The following is a 17,418-nucleotide window of genomic DNA, read 5'->3' as shown; positions in this document are numbered from 1 at the left end:
TCGTAGTGTCTGGGGCAAAAAAGGCCACTGCAAACAGGAGAGATCTGTAAAAACAGCAATTTCTAATTTGTTGAAAGTTTTCATTATTTCCAGGTTGCTTTTATTTTGAATTTTAAAAATATCATGAGGCTTTTCACTTAAACATGAAATATTTGAAGTGTTCTATCCTGTCAATGGAAGTATTTTAATTTGAATTTAAATATTACATAATATTTTATAATATAAAATATATTGAATTTCATACTTCATTTATATCTCATTTGTATTTATATGTATAATTTACATCTCATAAATCATTTATGTTTCATTCGTATTTCATTTATAATAAATGATAATATAAAGTGAAATACACTTTGAAAATCGGAAAAAAATAAGTCTTTTGAAGTGACAATATCCGAGTCAAAAACATTGTTTCAAATTTATCCTCACACCCTATTTAATCAAAATAGAAAAGGCTGCATTTTCCAGTCAAATATTCTGCTTTCATCACATCAGAATTTTGTGATGGAAGAGCGCTCTGTGCGAATTGTTCTCGCTGCCCTGGAAGTCCATGAGAGGTTCCCATGGCGGGTAGGACCAGGGACCACGTGCACGTGGATAAGCAGCAGAGCCATCACAGCCGTGTTTGCTCCCACAGCACAGATTTTGAATAAATTCAGAGGCCAAATTACAGAGATTTCCACTGGAGGAAGGAATGGGAGCTCAGTGAAACGAGCGTGGGCGCTAGATCAATAAATATGGTTGTGTTTTGTAAGTCACACTTCATGATGGCGAATTTTGTCCTGAGCTGCTGTTTTGTCTTTTGTCACTTTACAGAAAATAGCTAACCTGCTGCCTGCTTGGTATTACAATTTCCGGGTCACTATGGTGACTTGGGGGGACCCAGAGCTGAGCTGCTGTGACAGCTCCACCATCAGCTTCATAACAGGTAAGCAGCCATCTGAAAAGACCATGGAAATGCTCCCGGGAGCAGAATCATAGAATCATAGAATGGTTTGGGTTGGAAGGGACCTCAAAGATCATCTAGTTCCAACCCCCCTGCCATGGGCAGGGACACTTGCCACTAGATCAGGTTGCTCAAAGCTTCATCCAACTTGGCCTTGAACACTGCCAGGAATGGGGCAGCCACAACTTCTCTGGGCAACCTGTTCCAGTGCCTCACCACCCTCAGAGTGAAGAATTTCTTCCTTAGATCTAATCTAAATCTCCCCTCTTTCAAAGTGCTGAGAAAGTCCAACTTGGGTGTTTTGTTTCACCTGCAGATACTTGCAAGTTAGGATATTTAACAGCTAAGTAGGGTTTTTTGGTTTTGGAGTTTTGGGGTTGGGGTTTTTTTGTTTTGTTTTGTTTTGTTTTGTTTTTAAGGAAAGCTCTGAGGACTGCTTTAAATGAAGGGATGTAATTTTCCTACGCTAAGTGCAGTGCTTGATGACTCTGTTCCAGTCCACCATCAGCTGAATGCACGGCCCCAGTAAGGGCCACTGCTCATCTTTTATGACACTGTATGTTTGACACGGTTAGTAGTAGTTAGAAGTTAATGGGTAAATACGTGATCTGAATTCTTAGGTTTGCGAGTATTATGAAACATTTTCCCATATATTTGCAATATTTCCGAATGCTTTTTCCTTCTCTTTCCCCCCTCCAGTAATCCACAGACCAGACACCTTAGCTAACACAGAGCAGAGTTATGCACTCTCAGGCAGACTAAGGCAGGTACTATGTTTGGTAGCACGTTGTTCTCGTCCTCCAGCTTTGTCTTTTCTGCCGAGTGTTTTTTGCTTGCTCACAGTAAGGACAGAAGGGTGGTCCTATGATCAAGGCATTGCACCCACGCTGGTGCAGTTGGTCTCGGAAAACTATGTGCTGTCAAGTCATTCATCATCTGCATTCTTAGCTCCAGTAAATTGATAGAACCACATGGATTGCCCTCTTCCAGTTGGGACCACTCTTGCATTTAACACATTCCATTGTCTCTTGTCAGATACTTTGGGTTCATATCTTCAGTGTGTCAAACAGATTAGCTAGAGAGGGAAGAGCATACAAGAGCTCCTGTTAGTGCCTTGCCACATGTTCCTAGCATCCAGGCTGGCCAAGTCAAAGTTCCCTACTGAATCATTTTGCTTTTATGTACCGCTGTTTAGTTCACCTTGCAGAAGGTGACTGAAAGCAGTAAATAATTCAGATGCAGCATGAAAGGAAATAAAGTATGACTCGCTCTTCTTTTCTAGCTGTAGCAATCAAATTATGAGGAAAACCAGCCTACAAGGTCACAGCCACTCCCTGCAAAACGGATACTAGCCTAGTCCCAGATTTTCTTTTTGGTGAGAGGCTGAGAGGATGCAACTGAGGAAGGAACTGAATCACACCTATTTGCAATGATGATAAATATAGTGCCTGTGCTTGACAGAAAAATTATTAGTGGGTTAAGTCCTAGCTCCACTGAAGAAGCCACCAGAAACCCTCCCATCCTGAAATACCTGATCCCAAGCTACACTGCCGACAAATTCTGGCACTTCTCCAGTGTCTTAGAAACTCATAGCATCAACCGGGGCCCCGTGAAGGGTCTCCAGGGGTATTCATTGTCCTTTGGCATCAAGGAACTTTTCTGTAGCACTGTAAGGAAGCAATTTTCCAGCTGGTTGGTTGCTGAATGAGGGCAAAAATGTCTTTTCCAACTGATGTGGGTACCAGGTTCAGCATTTTAGAGTGGAAATGTTCCAGTGGGGCCCTCACACTTCAATATTGTGTCTCCAGAAACCTGCAGCAGGAATTAGGGAGATTAAGGTTATTGCAAAATATAAACTTCCATCAGGGTCAGGCTGGACCTCTGTGTGGGGGAAGTAAAGACTGTTATTGCTATTAGATGAAAAATAGATTAACTCCTTAACTAGCAGGTGTAGACAAAATTGGAAGTGGATGAGTCTCTTGTATTATGTCATCCACTCGTGGTTGGCAAAACCTCTCTTCAAAAAGGTCATCTGGTCTTAAGTGAAAATATCCAGAAAACACCCAACTGGAGAGTTGTACCAATGCTTAATTCCTCTTATTATCAAAGGTTCATCCTTTGCTTCCGATTTGAATTTTTCTAGTTTTGATATCCAGTCCATAATTCTTGTTACACTTTTGTCTTATTGACTGGGGAGACACAAAGCTTTTTGCCCCCTCTCTATATATACAGAATTCAGTTTCACTCTTTTCTGTTGGTAAATTGCTTCCATTGAACTCTTCAGCTGCTCTCACAGTAAGGCAATTTCTCGTGTTACTTTTTTTCCTCACTCTGTCTCTGTAATTTTTACTTTCTTTCCCAAGTATGCGAAAACTGAAAGTGTAATGCCAGCCTGCTGACTGCTCCTACAGAGGCAAAATCAGCTCCCTATTCAAAGCTCTCCTGTTTGTGCTTCTACATGACTGCATTCGCTACGGCATCACACTGGAGTTCTGTGTTGATTTGCTTTTATTCTGTGGCTTCTGACTCCTTCCTACCTTTCCAGACTTTGCCATTTGGGAAGAGTTGCCTGCGTGTCTTTTTCCTAAAGACTCAACTTTGCACCTGGCACTTTGAAATACGTTTTGTTTGAACAGCCCCAGCGTAGGGGCCAGTAATTCAAATCACAGCGCTGTCCAAGTCGTCCACTCCTCTGCCAGTTGCCATGTTACTTGCATGGTTGGTGAGCGATGCTTTTCCTTCCAGAGTATTGCCAAAAATGTTGCATAGCGATGAGCCAGATCACAGCATTTTTAGGGAAAGTCCTAGCAAGAAATCTGATTTGATCAAATTACAAGCGCTTATCAGTAGCTGGTCACCGCTGAATGTGAGTGCTAAATACACTCCTGTCCTCTGATGGCCTTATTATTACCCTTTGGCTTTGTCCAAGGACTGCTGTCACGCTATGTTGCGAGGAAGTGGCATGCCAGCTTCTCACATAGAATCATAGAATCACAGAATGGTTTGGGTTAGAAGGGACCTTAAAGATCATCTAGTTCCAACCCCCCTGCCATGGGCAGGGACACCCTCCACTACACCAGGTTGCCCAAAGTCTCATCCAACCTGGCCTTGAACACTTCCAGGGATGGGGCAGCCACAGCTTCTCTGGGCAACCCGTTCTGCAGGTTCGAAATGTTTGCCCCCAGTAGGTGCTGCTTTTCACTCCTTCGAGTTACCAGGGGACTGCAGAGTTCTTTACCACCCTCAGCCTCTTTCTTTCCAGACAGGAAACAGATGGGTTTATGGAGCACTTGGTTGGTCCCTTTGTGCATCATTCTGAACACTACCTCCCCTGAACAGGTTGCCAGGAATTGAAACAAACCAAAAAACCCCACCAAAAAGCCCTATGTTTTAAAACGCTAGAATGAAGGTTTTGTGGTCGTCTTGACGGTCCACCATCTGTCAGTTCTGCGTGTAACTGGAAAGCTAACCTCTGCACCTGGCACAGAAGCTTGATTTTTTTTTTAAAAAACAAAGCAGAAGGATCATCTGGGAGTTTGGACCACACCTTGCAGAAAGCTCAAGAGCAGACAAACCAGTTCCTTAACGCAGGATCCCACTGCTCGTGTGGAGCTTATAGCGAGGCTGGGGCTTTACTGAACTGCAATACCTGGAATGAAGACTGGATGATACACGGCTCTCACCCGCAACAACTGGTCAGATGCCCCCAGGAGAACAGGGGAGATTTGGGGGATCCCAGACACTTAGCAAAACCAGCATTTGGTCTCTCAGGCTCCTGCAGCAACAGTTGCATGCGGTTTTTATTTATGCAGGGACAGATTGTGGCGTTGCCAGTGTTGCCGTGGTGACTAATGAGCTTTTAATGCCACCTGCTGTAAACAGCTGGATTTAAAATGATCATAAGCAAGGGCACTTTAGACCACCAACTTTTGCTTTTACGATGAGAAAGCTTTTAGCTTTGGAGAAGTGAAAAGGGTGAGAAAAACAGACTGTGGGTGTTGGTGAGTACCACCACGTCGGTCCTCGTGGAGAAGCTGCTGTCTGTTGGTGGCACGGATGCTTTCAGCTCTCGCTTCGGGCCAGGTCAGCAACGGGATGTGATTTCCTACAGCCTCTCTGTGCCACTCAGCTCCCAGTGGAACATGGTGTGAGGGGAGTCCATTACGCAAGCCCTGGCCACGAGTCTCATTCCAAATATCCTGGACGTTTGTTGCCAGATACCTAAAGCTGTGTGAAATTTAGAAGGGAAAGCATGCCATCAATATTTATAGGACAGGCTGAAAGAGTTGGAGCTGTTCAGCCTGGAGAAGAGGAGGCTCCGGGGTGACCTTATAGCGGTCTTCCAGTACCTCAAGGGGGCCTACAAGAAAGATGGGGAGAGGCTATTCAGGAGGGCCAGTTGTGATAGGACAAGGGGTAATGGTTTTAAAATAGAGGGAGGTAGATTCAGGTTGGATATTAGGAAAAAATTTTTTACCATGAGAGTTGTAGAACACTGGAATGGGTTGCCCAGAGAGGTGGTGGATGCTCCATCCCTGGAGACGTTCAAGGCCGGGTTGGACGAGGCCCTGAGCAACCTGATCTAGTTGGAGATATCCCTGTTCCTTGCAGGGGGGTTGGACTAGATGACCTTTGAAGGTCCCTTCCAGCCCTAACCATTCTGTGATTCTGTGATTATTAGCATATAAGATTCATGCCAGTTGTGACCTTAAATTGTAAGGAATACATAATCCTTGTGTGAGGATGGCCTGGGAACTCTAGAAATTAAAAGCAGCACTACTTTGAAGATTTTTTGCTAAATAAGGTTGCTTCCTCTCAACGGCATAAAAGGCCGTTTTCAAGATTAATTTGCGAGAACAGCCTCGCCGAACGGCCCCGCGCTCTCCGCCCGTCGTATTCGCCGCCGTCGGTCCGAGCTCTCGCCAATGTCGCCGACGCCGCCGAAGTCGCGGCGCCTCCGCCGAAGCAGCAGTGACATCTCGTGGCCCTTTCCGACAGAGCCGAGCTCCGGGCCCCGCCTGCCCTCCCTGCCGCCAGCCGGGCCGCCAGCCCGGGCTCGGCCGGAGCGGAGCGCCCGGCCCCGGGGGCCGCCCCCGCGGGGAGCCGCTGCGGGGGATGATCCCTCGGTCCCTGCCGCTCCTCCCTACCGCGCTCCTAAGGAAGCTGCCAAGCACGCGCGTTCATGTGCTTCCCTGTTTTATCCAGGTTGTCCCATTGACGCCGCTCTGAGAGGGGGCTGTGATCTCTACCGATGGCTGAGTTGCACTTCTGGGGCCCCGCTCAGTTTTAACTGGAATCATAGGATGGTTTGGGTTGGAAGGGACCTCAAAGATCATCTAGTTCCAACCCCCCTGCCATGGGCAGGGACACCCTCCACTACACCAGGTTGCCCAAAGCCTCATCCAGCCTGGCCTTGAACACTGCCAGGGATGGGGCATCTACAACTTCTCTGGGCAACCTGTTCCAGTGCCTCACCACCCTCAGAGTGAAAAATTTCTTCCTTAGATCCAATCTAAATTTCCCCTCTTTCAGTTTAAAGCCATTGCCCCTTGTCTTATCACTACACGTCCTTGTAAAAAGTCCCTCTCCAGCTTTTCTGTAGGCCCCCTTTAAGTACTGGAAGGCTGTATTCTAACTGGGGACCCACACCTCCAAGTTAGGCAATCAAGGTGAGCTGACCAACTATACTCCCCTGGTACTTAACAGATTGACACCTTCATGAGGTAATTCTCAAGATCTTGAGGACCTATTTTAGGAGGAGACGAGTTGCTCTGGAGATTTCCGTCCTTCTTCTTGGGCTGCACAGGGAGCCAAGGGCTTGCTGGCAGCTCCAGCACAAGAGAAGCCATCAAACAGGCTGACGGGGCTGCGGTGGGGCAGTTTGAGCCGTGCAGTGCAGGGGACAGTGCTGGCCAGGAGCTGGGAGTGTGGAGGAAGAGGAGGGACAACAGCTGCTTCACCTAATGCTGTAGCTACCGTACACCTGCAGACTACACGCTTGGTGCTTGGATGGCTGCCAGCTGATGGCTGCCTTCTGTGATGGTGGGACTTTCACCCTGGGAGCAAAGGTGGACGTAACTTTTCATGCAAAAAGATGGTTTTGGAAAACTGCAGGTTTGGAGTTTTTCCTCCAAGGAAGATGCAAGCTCAGTGAAGAGAAGATATTTTTTTCCTGTGGAAAAGCTTTCCGAATTATTCAGTGTGACAGTTCTTTACTTCTCACTGTCATTTTTTTTTCCAGTGCTATAACAGAGTGAAGCAATATCTGAGGCTCTGAACTTGACTTTGAATTCTATTTATAAATGTTGATTCGAAAAATGGTTTGTATCAGCTAGTAGCTTCATGATTTTTTTTTTTTTTCCTGAAATATTGCAAACAGAAATGTATTTTTATTCCAAATATCTCCCAGGTTATATGCCAGTTTTCATTCCTTTCAGCTAGTGCTCAGGCACAGATGCTTTTACTAGTATTTTTCTGCTGTCTGTGTGATACTCTCATCCCAAAAGTATCCTTTGGCAGAACTTTATTACTGGATTTGGTAATCAGCTCTGTTAGACCCCTGTCTGTAATACACTTGCCTTCTTCCTTCAGCACCAGTGGCACCCGAGATTACCTCCATAGAATATTACAACCACCTTCTGTACGTCACCTGGACCTATGGAGGAGATGGTACTGACCTTTCTCATTCCAGGATGCTGCATTGGATGGTCATTGCAGAAGGAAAGAAAAAAATCAAGAAGAGTGTAAGTATGAAAAGGGAAAGTGTTGCTCATTTCTCTGTATTATTTTTTTTTTCTGAGTTGATATCTTTATATTACAAAATTTAAAGAAGTTGATTAAGATTGGTAGAGGCCTGATCAGTTAAAGTCACTTCACAGTGTTAGCTCGCGCTTCCAAAAACTTAGGATCTCAAAACAGCCAGTGGACAGAATGGTTCTATGGTGATCCAGTGCAAGAGTTGATAATTTAGGTAAGAATTTAAAAAAGCTTATAAAATTCTGAGCTGAAGACAGTATTTTTTACTGAATAACTTAATAACTAAATTACTATAAAAATACTAAAGAATATTTTGTAGTGAATAGATAAGGTCTTTTCAATTTTTATTTATTAATAACCAGACTGCACTACTGGCAGAGTTTTTTTAGTTCATTCAGGCCAGGTACTATCATTTCCCATTTTCTGACTTTGTCAAACAGACGTCCTTATAAATTATGTGGTTTTCATTTTCTGTTTGAATACAAGTTCCACTAACTGATGGGATGAGGATTTCACCACGAATGTGGGTGCTTCTTAGAAAACTTGCCAGATGTTAAGATGGGTTCTTGGCACATTCTCTTGAACTCTTTGAGCATATTTAAAAATCACTTGGAATAAGAAATCTGGGGTTTCTGATTATGAATTATAGTCATGCTGCTGCAGGGTACTGAGATGCATGTTCAACCTGAAGCAAAAAGCAGCTCCTGGACATAAAGTGAGAAGTGTTTGGAGCAGCGATGGAGCACTGCAGGGCAGGAATGTATAGAGCCAGCAGTGTAGCTTCATACAGCCTGCAGCCTGGGACTGTCTTCTGCACTGCCATCGATCTTTTAATCATTGACAGGGAGAAAGTGTCTGGTCTTTTTCAAGGGAAAGGTTTCCCTTCTACAACTGAAGGCTCAGCAGATGCTGAATTGGAAGTGGATTTTCAGCGTAAGCGCAAATTCATCAGCAATTTTAATTTGGATTTTTACAGAGCACCCAGCTGTCATTGGATTCCTCGTGGCTGTGAGCATGCACCCGCTTGGAGCTTGTTGCCGCATCAATCTAATTACATGATTAGTAGAACTGTTCAAAAACATGACATTGTGAACAGCAGGAACTTCCAATATTTGGATCTTTGTTTCAAACAGGAAAACTCCACGTTTTAGATTTTTTTGCCTTCAAATAAAATATTCCAGCAATTGAGTTCTAAAAAAATTGTGCTGTGATATCCCCCTCCTCTCTTCCTTCCGAAAGTAGTGTTCTCTGCAAAGTTATTATTCTTCCAGGAAAAGCCTGATTTCTGTGCCATTCAACTTCATTGAACATGAAAATCTTAGATTAAATAGATATAGAATGAACATTGAATACGAAATTAAATTAAAAATAATACTGAATATGTAATTTTAGATTAAACAAAAGATTAAAAATAGAGGGTATCTACAGTAAAGTATATCTGCAAATAAAACCTCAAAGCTTTAGGAATGTCTTTAGAAATGTTTGTCTTTATATTATTTTCAGGACAAGGGAAGCCAGAAAGTATTCTTTAGGAAATTCCTGCAACAACTTATTCATAGCTAACTGTTATGGTTCTGGTCATTTTTGTAAATATGGGTACACTCTTGCAGGCATCAGTGTCTACCTGTCCTCCTAAGCTCAGTCACTTTCAGAAATGGTTTCCTTTAAAAATCATACTATCTTGTAATTCTTTATCTGATCTTTAACATTGTTAAGATTGTTGTTATGGTTGCTTTTCTTGTGGGATTCTTAATACAAATAGTTAACACTATCAGGCAATGATGACTTTTTCTTCTTGCTATTTGTGTACTTCCCAAGACTCTGTAGAAGTTGGTCAATTTTTTAGAGAAGTGATGAAAATAACGTGAATAGTCCTCTTAGTCTTTATTCAGAACTGTCTGTGTCTCTTGGAATTGAAAGCTTCAGCCTGAAAATTAAGTGGCTATGAAAACCAGCATGAGATTTCCGAATGTGCCCTTTGTAGATAGTCTGCAAGTGCTCTGAAAACAGTCTGATGCAATATCTGAGTTCTACATCCTTCTCCATGACCCTGGAGAAATGGGGAGCTCACTCATCCCTGAAATAACAGGAGGAAGTTATTCACAATCTTTTGAAGCTCAGCTCAGTTTTGGATCATGTCTGGTTTCAAACTTGCAGATGACAGAAGTCAGGCCCTGAGATCTGTTGCCGAGTCAACAGGTCTCCAGGTAGGTGTTAGACTTGCCCAGCCGGATTTAATTTGCAGGTTCTTAGGATACAGAAAGGCTTGCCTATATGTGTCTTGTGTACTTTTCTTAGAGATAGCTGACCTGATTTAAATTCCTCAGATCCATGGCTTGTTTAGCATTTTGCACAACTTGAAAAATCTAGATGCAGGAGCGCTCTCATGGCGTGAGGGAGATTTGTCTTTCTTCCTTAAATTTTCACTGGTCATATAGGAAATACAGCCTAAGACTGTCTTCTTTTTGCATTGTGATACTCTGCCAAGTGTTATGGTATGCACAGAACTCTCTTTGTCGTATATTAAGTGACCAGATTAATTTCACAAGAAGAATGTATGGTTTGTTTCATGTTTAGCAGTTGATGTCTATGGTCCTTGTAGGTGACACGCAATGTGATGACTGCAGTGTTGAGCTTGCCTCCAGGGGACATTTACAACCTTTCGGTGACTGCTTGTACTGAAAGAGGCAGCAATACTTCCCTGCCCCAGCTTGTGAAATTGGGTAAGAAATGCTTGTAAATTTTAAACTCGCTCCTCCTCTCATGCGACTGTAAAAGTAACTCTGTCAGCAGATTCAGCATCTTCCTTATTTCGGAGTCGTGTACCTGTGACTGCATTTCTTTTGCAAAGCTGTAATTGTCACCTCACCTTGCTGGGAAGATTGTCTTATTCCTGTATGTGAAGCTACCCTCCTAAAATAGTGTTACTCAAGAGGAGCAAGAGTGGCAGAATGTGACTGTAAGTGGAAGTAGAAGGATGGGAAACGCTTAATGCCTTGCTGGGAGGACAACTCTGCTTCATAGTTACTTTCATAAAGTCTTGAGCACAGGCAGGTTTTGGGAACGGTGACTCAGGCTTCACAGATGAACTTTTCGATATAAAGTAGAACCTTCCTCGTCTCTGACAAGCCCATTTCTGGGTCTGCACTCTGCCACCTGGATGTCTCCGTAGTCTTCCAACACCAAAAATGTACCCTGAAATACAAATGAATGACAGTACTCTTTACCAAACCAGTCAGATTCATGGCCGTGGATCCCAGCACCATTCTAAAAGAAATATGTGTAACCTACTCAAAGAAACAAAAAAAAGACTTGAGAAGCTTAATCTTTAAGACTAAAATATATCTTGCTGCCCAACATCTTCCTTTACCTGTGAGGAAGACTGGACACGACACTGTTGTACCTGGAGGGATTTTAGTTCACTTTTGCACACGCATAGAATTGTTGAGCCCTAGGTGCCTAAAACTGTGACGTTTCAAAGTGTGCCTAACTGCATTTACAGGCATTAACTCCACCGTGAAGGTGGGTAGAGAAGAGTTAGTCATTTCAGACTGGATTATCTTCTCTACGTGCATAATAAACCTCCTGTGAAAAGGTGTGAAAGAAGTGAATTTAAAGGACTCCATCATTTCTGATTGAATTAGAGGTCTTGAAGCAATCATTGCTCGTTCGTCTTTCTCAATAGCTCTTACTCAAATCTCTTAAACAGTGCTGGGGCAAGCAGTACGGCCACAAGAATCTGAAGCTTTTCCTGGTCTTTTCACCAAAGGGAATATTTGAAAGATGTAGACAAATTCCATGGATTTTCCCTTCCCTTTCCCTTTACGGCCTACAAGTACTTGAGAAGGGATGGTGGGGAGGTGGGGGAAGGGCTCTTTACATTAGTGATGGGTGATAGGACAAGAGGAAATGGGTATAAGCTTAGTCAGGGGAGGTTCAGGTTGGATGTTAGAAAGAATTTCTTCTCTGAAAGGGCTGTCAGCCACTGGAATAGGCTGGCCAGGGAGGTGGTTGAGTCCCCATCCCTGGATGTGTTTAAGAAAAGGGTGGATGATCTACTTAGCGATATGGTTTAATGGGGATTAGGGATGGTTGGACTCGATGATCTCTAAGGTCTTTTCCAACCTAGAAATCTATGAAATCTATGCAAGTCCTGTCCACTGTTTTCCCCATGCCTTGCATCTGTGTGCAGAATTATGCATGTGTGTTTGTTCCCAGGACAGTCAACATGGCTTCACTAAGGGCAAATCCTGCCTGACTAATTTGATGACCTTCTATGATGAGGTTACAGCATTGATGGATAGGGGAAAAGCAACTGATATTGTCTACCTGGACTTGTCCAAAGCATTTGATACTGTCCCACACGACATCCTTGTCTCTAAACTGGAGAGACATAGATTTGATGAATGGACCACTCGGTGGATAAGGAATTGGCTGGATGGTCGCACTCAAAGAGTTGTGGTCAACGGTTCAATGTCCAAGTGGAGACCAGTAATGAGTGGTGTTCCCCAGGGGTCAGTACTGGGACCAGTGCTATTTAACATCTTTGTTGGTGACATGGACAGTGGGATCAAGTGCACCCTCAGCAAGTTTGCAGATGACACCAAGCGGTGTGGTGTGGTGGACATGCAGGAGGGAAGGGATGCCATCCAGAGGGACCTGGACAGGCTGGAGAAGTGGGCCTGTGAGAACCTCATGAAGTTCAACAAGGCCAAGTGCAAGGTCCTGCATGTGGGTCAGGGCAATCCCAAGCACAAGTACAGGCTGGGCGGAGAATGGATTGAGAGCAGCCCTGAGGAAAAGGATTTAGGAGTGCTGGTGGATGAGAAGCTCAACATGAGCCGGCAATGTGCGCTGGCAGCCCAGAAAGCCAACCATATCCTGGGCTGCATCCAGAGCAGCGTGGGCAGCAGGTCAAGGGAGGGGATTCTGCCCCTCTACTCTGCTCTTGTGAGACCTCACCTGGAATACTGTGTTCAGCTCTGGAGTCCTCAACACAAGAATGACATGGAGCTGCTGGAGCGAGTCCAGAGGAGGTCCACGAAGACGATCCGAGGGCTGGAGCACCTCTGCTATGGAGACAGGCTGAGAGAGTTGGGGCTGTTCAGCCTGGAGAAGAGAAGGCTCCAGGGTGATCTTATAGCAGCCTTCCAGTACTTAAAGGGGGCCTACAGGAAAGCTGGAGAGGGACTTTTTGCAAGGGCATGTAGTGATAGGACAAGGGGCAATGGCTTTAAACTGAAAGAGGGGAGATTTAGATAAGATCTAAGGAAGAAATTCTTCCCTCTGAGGGTGGTGAGGCACTGGAACAGGTTGCCCAGTGAGGTGTTAGATGCCCCATCCCTGGAAGTGTTCAAGGCCAGGTTGGATGAGGCTGTGGGCAATCTGGTGTAGTGGAAGGTTTCCCTGCCCATGGAAGAGGATTGGAACTAGATGATCTTTGAGGTCCCTTCCAACCCAAACCATTCTATGATTCTATGATTCTATGATTCTATGATTCTATGTGTGAGGGCAATTATATCCCCCTGCTTCCATTGTCCAAATATTTTAGGGAGGTATTTCAAAATATCAGTTAGCTTTATCTTTCAGACAGGCCCACAAGTGCCATGTGTGATTCATGTTGTACACCCTGCAGCCTAGTTCCATCTTCCTATTCTTTGCTTATGGACAGGCAAACTCTTAATGAACTGGTAGAGGTATTTTGCTCTTGCTCTTTCATTGACAACAGAGAGAAGATGGAATGAATTCCATTTCAATAAATCACTTCCAGTCTTCTGGGTGTGGGTTTTTTGTTGATTTGTTTTGTTGTTGTTTTTTTTTCTTTATGCTGTTTGCACTTTGAATAGACAATAATAAGGATATTTCACCAGAAGTTTTCCTTCTCTGTTTCTGAGGAAGCAATGGGAGTTGTAATTAGCAGTAGTGGGAACTGACTCTAAGTGATAGACGACTCAGCACTTGGCAGTCACTTAAGCATTCCTGCCAAATGTTCTTCCCTCCATGATGTTTGCTTCATCCTGGCAACTTTCCACTTGCAGAAAAATTAAGCCATTTGCTGGAGGCAAAAGGAGGATTTGCTTGGGATGATGCCCAAATGCAAAACTCGTATTTTAATTGAAGCCATTTTTTACCTGGAGTGAGGGATGGAATGTGTTTCTGAATCCAAGAGCAGATATATGGTTGTAATTAAGGGAAAGGGATGCTTTCCTACGTAGTGCTGGGGCAACACGTACGCTGCAATCCCCGTGACACAGAAGCTGCCATGTGAATGTGCCTCAGTCCCTTCCCAGCTCTCTCCCTGATGTCAATATAATCTTGGCAGCCTCCAACCCTAGAACACTGATCTGATTGTCTGAGGATCAGATATGTCTCCAAAATGTCTATAACCACTTGAACAAGTCCTTTGTGCCAATTATTTTTTTGTGGCGGATCTCACACAGCATGTCCAGGCTCCTGTGACAGCACCTCACAGAATAACAAATTATTTGTGAAGGAGAAAAATAAGAGCAAAATGTTGTTGTACAAAGCACTTTGTGGGTAGTGTGTCAGGATCCTGGAATCAGATCATTGAGAATGACGACTATCATTCAGCATCCATAGGTTAGGAAATCTGAAAACTCTGGACAACGGCTCGGAAGTGTACAACCCAAACTTTGCACTCTCTGAAGGCAAACCAAAGGAGCCTAAGATGCCTGAGGCGCTGAAAGCTAGGGATTGCCAGTACCTGTCATGTGAGGTCATCAGGATGAAAATTGGGATCAAGCCCTGGTCTTTAAATAATCTTGGGGAAAAAAGTATATCTTGTCTTAACACTGTGCCTGGGCTGTTTGCTCCTCCCCCTGCTCCTCAGTGGTTCCCCTCCTGTTCTCCTGTGCTTTCCATCCTCCAGGTTGGTTCAGACGGGGTTGCAGGGAGGGGTGGAGGGCAGCGTGACCTCCCGCGGGCTGCTGCCCACCCAGCCATGGGGGTCCGCGGGCAGAGGGGTGGCCCTGGAGGCAGCAGCCAACGCCACCCCATGTGAGGCCAGGGGTGCTGGGCGTAGAGCCCCATCCATGTTTCACAGTGTCTGGTGCCGTCCCTCCCAGGAGATCCTCCATATCCCTCCTACTATGGAGTCATCTCCTCCTTGCCCATGTTTGCCCACGGTCAGGTCATCTGGCACAGCAGCAACAAAAATCAAAGCAGTAAATTGAAGACGTCTGAGATCTGGACTTCTGCATTCAGTGAGGAGAGAAAATTCCTGCAGCTGACTGAAACAAATGCAGATCCAATGGCCCTTAAATGTTAGCCTGGAAAAAAAAAAAGACTGTAAGACTTTTTTTAAACTGCTAATTGCCCGAGTACTTCCTCTGCTTCGATTAAATGAACCTAGATGGCCTTGGCTTGTGAGAAGCTGCTGCTTTGTCATCTCCTGGGGCAGGCCTTGTGAAGAAGAGCTTTCTTGGGCCAAATGTCTTGCTAACGGGTGGACAGCCGTCTTCTCCCGAAAGAGTTTCTGCCAACATTGTTTTATTAATAGAATACACTGATCACCCTCAAACTAGGGCTCTGCTGAAAAGGGAAGTGACTATCTAACTGTCCAAAAAGAGAACAATTTAAATAGAGAATAAAAACTAAGGCACTTCATCATCTTCCCATTTTAGCATGGTAGTTTATCATCATGAGAGGCAGGGCTTTACATTGTCAGGCTTTATCTGACGGAAATGAAAGATAGAAGAGCATCAGGCATTGCTTTCATTTTTGTTCAGGGCTTCCTCTTCTCAGTTGTCTGAAAACTTAAAGATAAGCTTAATAAAAGGAGATTTTCTCTTAACCAGAACCAGCCCCTCCAAAATCACTCTTTGCTGTCAACAAGACTCAGACATCCGTGACTCTGCTGTGGGTGGAAGAGGGAGTGGCTGATTTCTTTGAAGTCTACTGCCAGCAGGCTGGACCTGGTCAGGAAGCAAAAGTCCAGGTATGTAAGCATCTCTTCCTTGGTTTCTGCTCTTCATCTCTGAAACTTGCATCTTTCTGGTTTGATGTCTGCTGCTTAGTGTTTGTATGTAAAGCCCAATGAGATTTTATGCTCAGTGCACAGGTTAGACCGTTAAACCAAATGTGTTAAGGTGGTTCGGAATTAAACCTTTAAAAGCTAAACTACTAAAGCATTTAAAATACTAAAATATTTCATTATTTTGCAATATTAAGATTGGCTTCTGTCTTATTGACAAGATTATAACTAGTTGGACAGAAGCTCTGCGCATCCAACAGAGTGTCAGTCTTTGGCTACTCGTGAATATGGCTCTGATATACCGTGCAAAACCTAAAAAGGGCACAAAAATAAGGGAATGGCAAAGGGCAGGAAGGGAAAAATGGTCAGGTAGCTTGATAAGGAATGGGAAAGATAGACATGTTTTGATGCCATGAGATCTTTTATGCAGTATTTAATTATTTCTGGCTTACTTTATTCCTGGTTTTGAGAACCATTAACTGAAGTTCAGTAGGACCTTCACTGCTATTTAAAGAGTAACTTTTTTGCTGCAAATGCAGCTACTTCTCATACGTTTTGTCTCTTAGGGTATTTCCATGGAGACCATCCTTCTCAGCCTCGCAAATGAACCCCTCTTTCTCCCTGCCTGGTTAAGTACCTGTGCTCAGAGGCCACTTGAATATCTGAGTGTCTAGACTGGTGTCGTTGTTCAGTGAAGAATAGAGAAGGAGAAGTTTTAATTCCTTGACGTTCAATGCTGGGCAACATATGAGGCTTACTTTGCGGTTTAGCTGATGGAATGGTGAATCATTGTGATTACACGCCATGAAACACCATTCTCTCATGTGGACTGTCACACACAATGGGAAGTCATTCACAAAAAAGTAAAAAAAAAATCCCACTCAGACCACTGGTTATCACACAAGAGACATACACACTCTTTAATCCTGTGGAAGACCAGTCTGAATTATTTGATATTCTTTTTAAATCAAGAAAGACATTGAGTAAAGCAAAAAAAAAAAAAAAAAAAAAAAGTTTAAATGCACTTTAATCTTTTGGATAGTTTGAATTCCACATCTAGATTCCTGCTTTTTCACGGTCAACAGCTAAAGATTGTGAAGTCATTATCCACTTGGCAGAGATTCAAAATGACAGTATGATCAGGCAGGGAAGGTACCACAGGATTTGCAGCTCTAGTGCGGAGCAGATCTGTTTTAAGAACATTAGGAAAAGACTACTCTGTTTGGCAGGAGCTTCAGTGGGTGTCTCATTTGTTGACATGAACATCTGGCAGTGGGAAATGCACAGAGGTTGTCAGCTCACTCCTCATTAGATCTGTCACTCTTTTTGCTGTCTCTATGAGAAAAGGGAAAGGGCTCTTTTTTGGACTGTAAAAAGGGATGCTTTCCCATTAGACTGGTGAAAATTCTATGTTTGTGATTTTCCGTGCTAATTACGCGAACATATTTGTCCCTTTCCTCCGTTTTTAAATCAGTAAAGTGAAAAGCAACAGCTTTCCCAGTTTGAACATCTTGGATTTTGGTTGGCTAATTTAACTTTCCCAGAGGGGAAAATGGAAAACGTCCAACCAAGTCCAATTGCCAAACTGTGGCCCCTCCTTTCGGCTCAGGGAATAAAAGTCTCCTCCCTTACACTCATGTATGTGTTATTTCATCTGCTTAACATACCTCAAAGTTGCACTGCCAGAGGAACCCTTGCTAGCCTAGACAACAGACCAATGCAA

At 44.0% G+C, this 17,418-nt stretch overlaps 1 protein-coding gene across 1 annotated transcript in view; it reads left to right on the top strand.

Annotated features, from left to right (window-relative positions):
• The window catches only part of PTPRO (protein tyrosine phosphatase receptor type O), a 158,193-nt gene that overhangs the window by 115,332 nt on the left and 25,443 nt on the right, over positions 1-17,418 (top strand). Inside the window, exons 10-13 of the mRNA XM_086610604.1 lie at positions 817-928; positions 7,538-7,689; positions 10,305-10,425; positions 15,520-15,659. Of these exons, the coding sequence (XP_086466730.1) occupies positions 817-928; positions 7,538-7,689; positions 10,305-10,425; positions 15,520-15,659 (525 nt within the window). The remainder of the gene's footprint in view (positions 1-816; positions 929-7,537; positions 7,690-10,304; positions 10,426-15,519; positions 15,660-17,418) is intronic.

The sequence above is a fragment of the Tauraco erythrolophus genome, chromosome 4, assembly GCF_009769465.1.
Source record: "Tauraco erythrolophus isolate bTauEry1 chromosome 4, bTauEry1.pri, whole genome shotgun sequence".
NCBI classification, from domain to species: domain Eukaryota; kingdom Metazoa; phylum Chordata; class Aves; order Musophagiformes; family Musophagidae; genus Tauraco; species Tauraco erythrolophus.
This window is presented reverse-complemented; position numbering and strand designations above follow the sequence as displayed.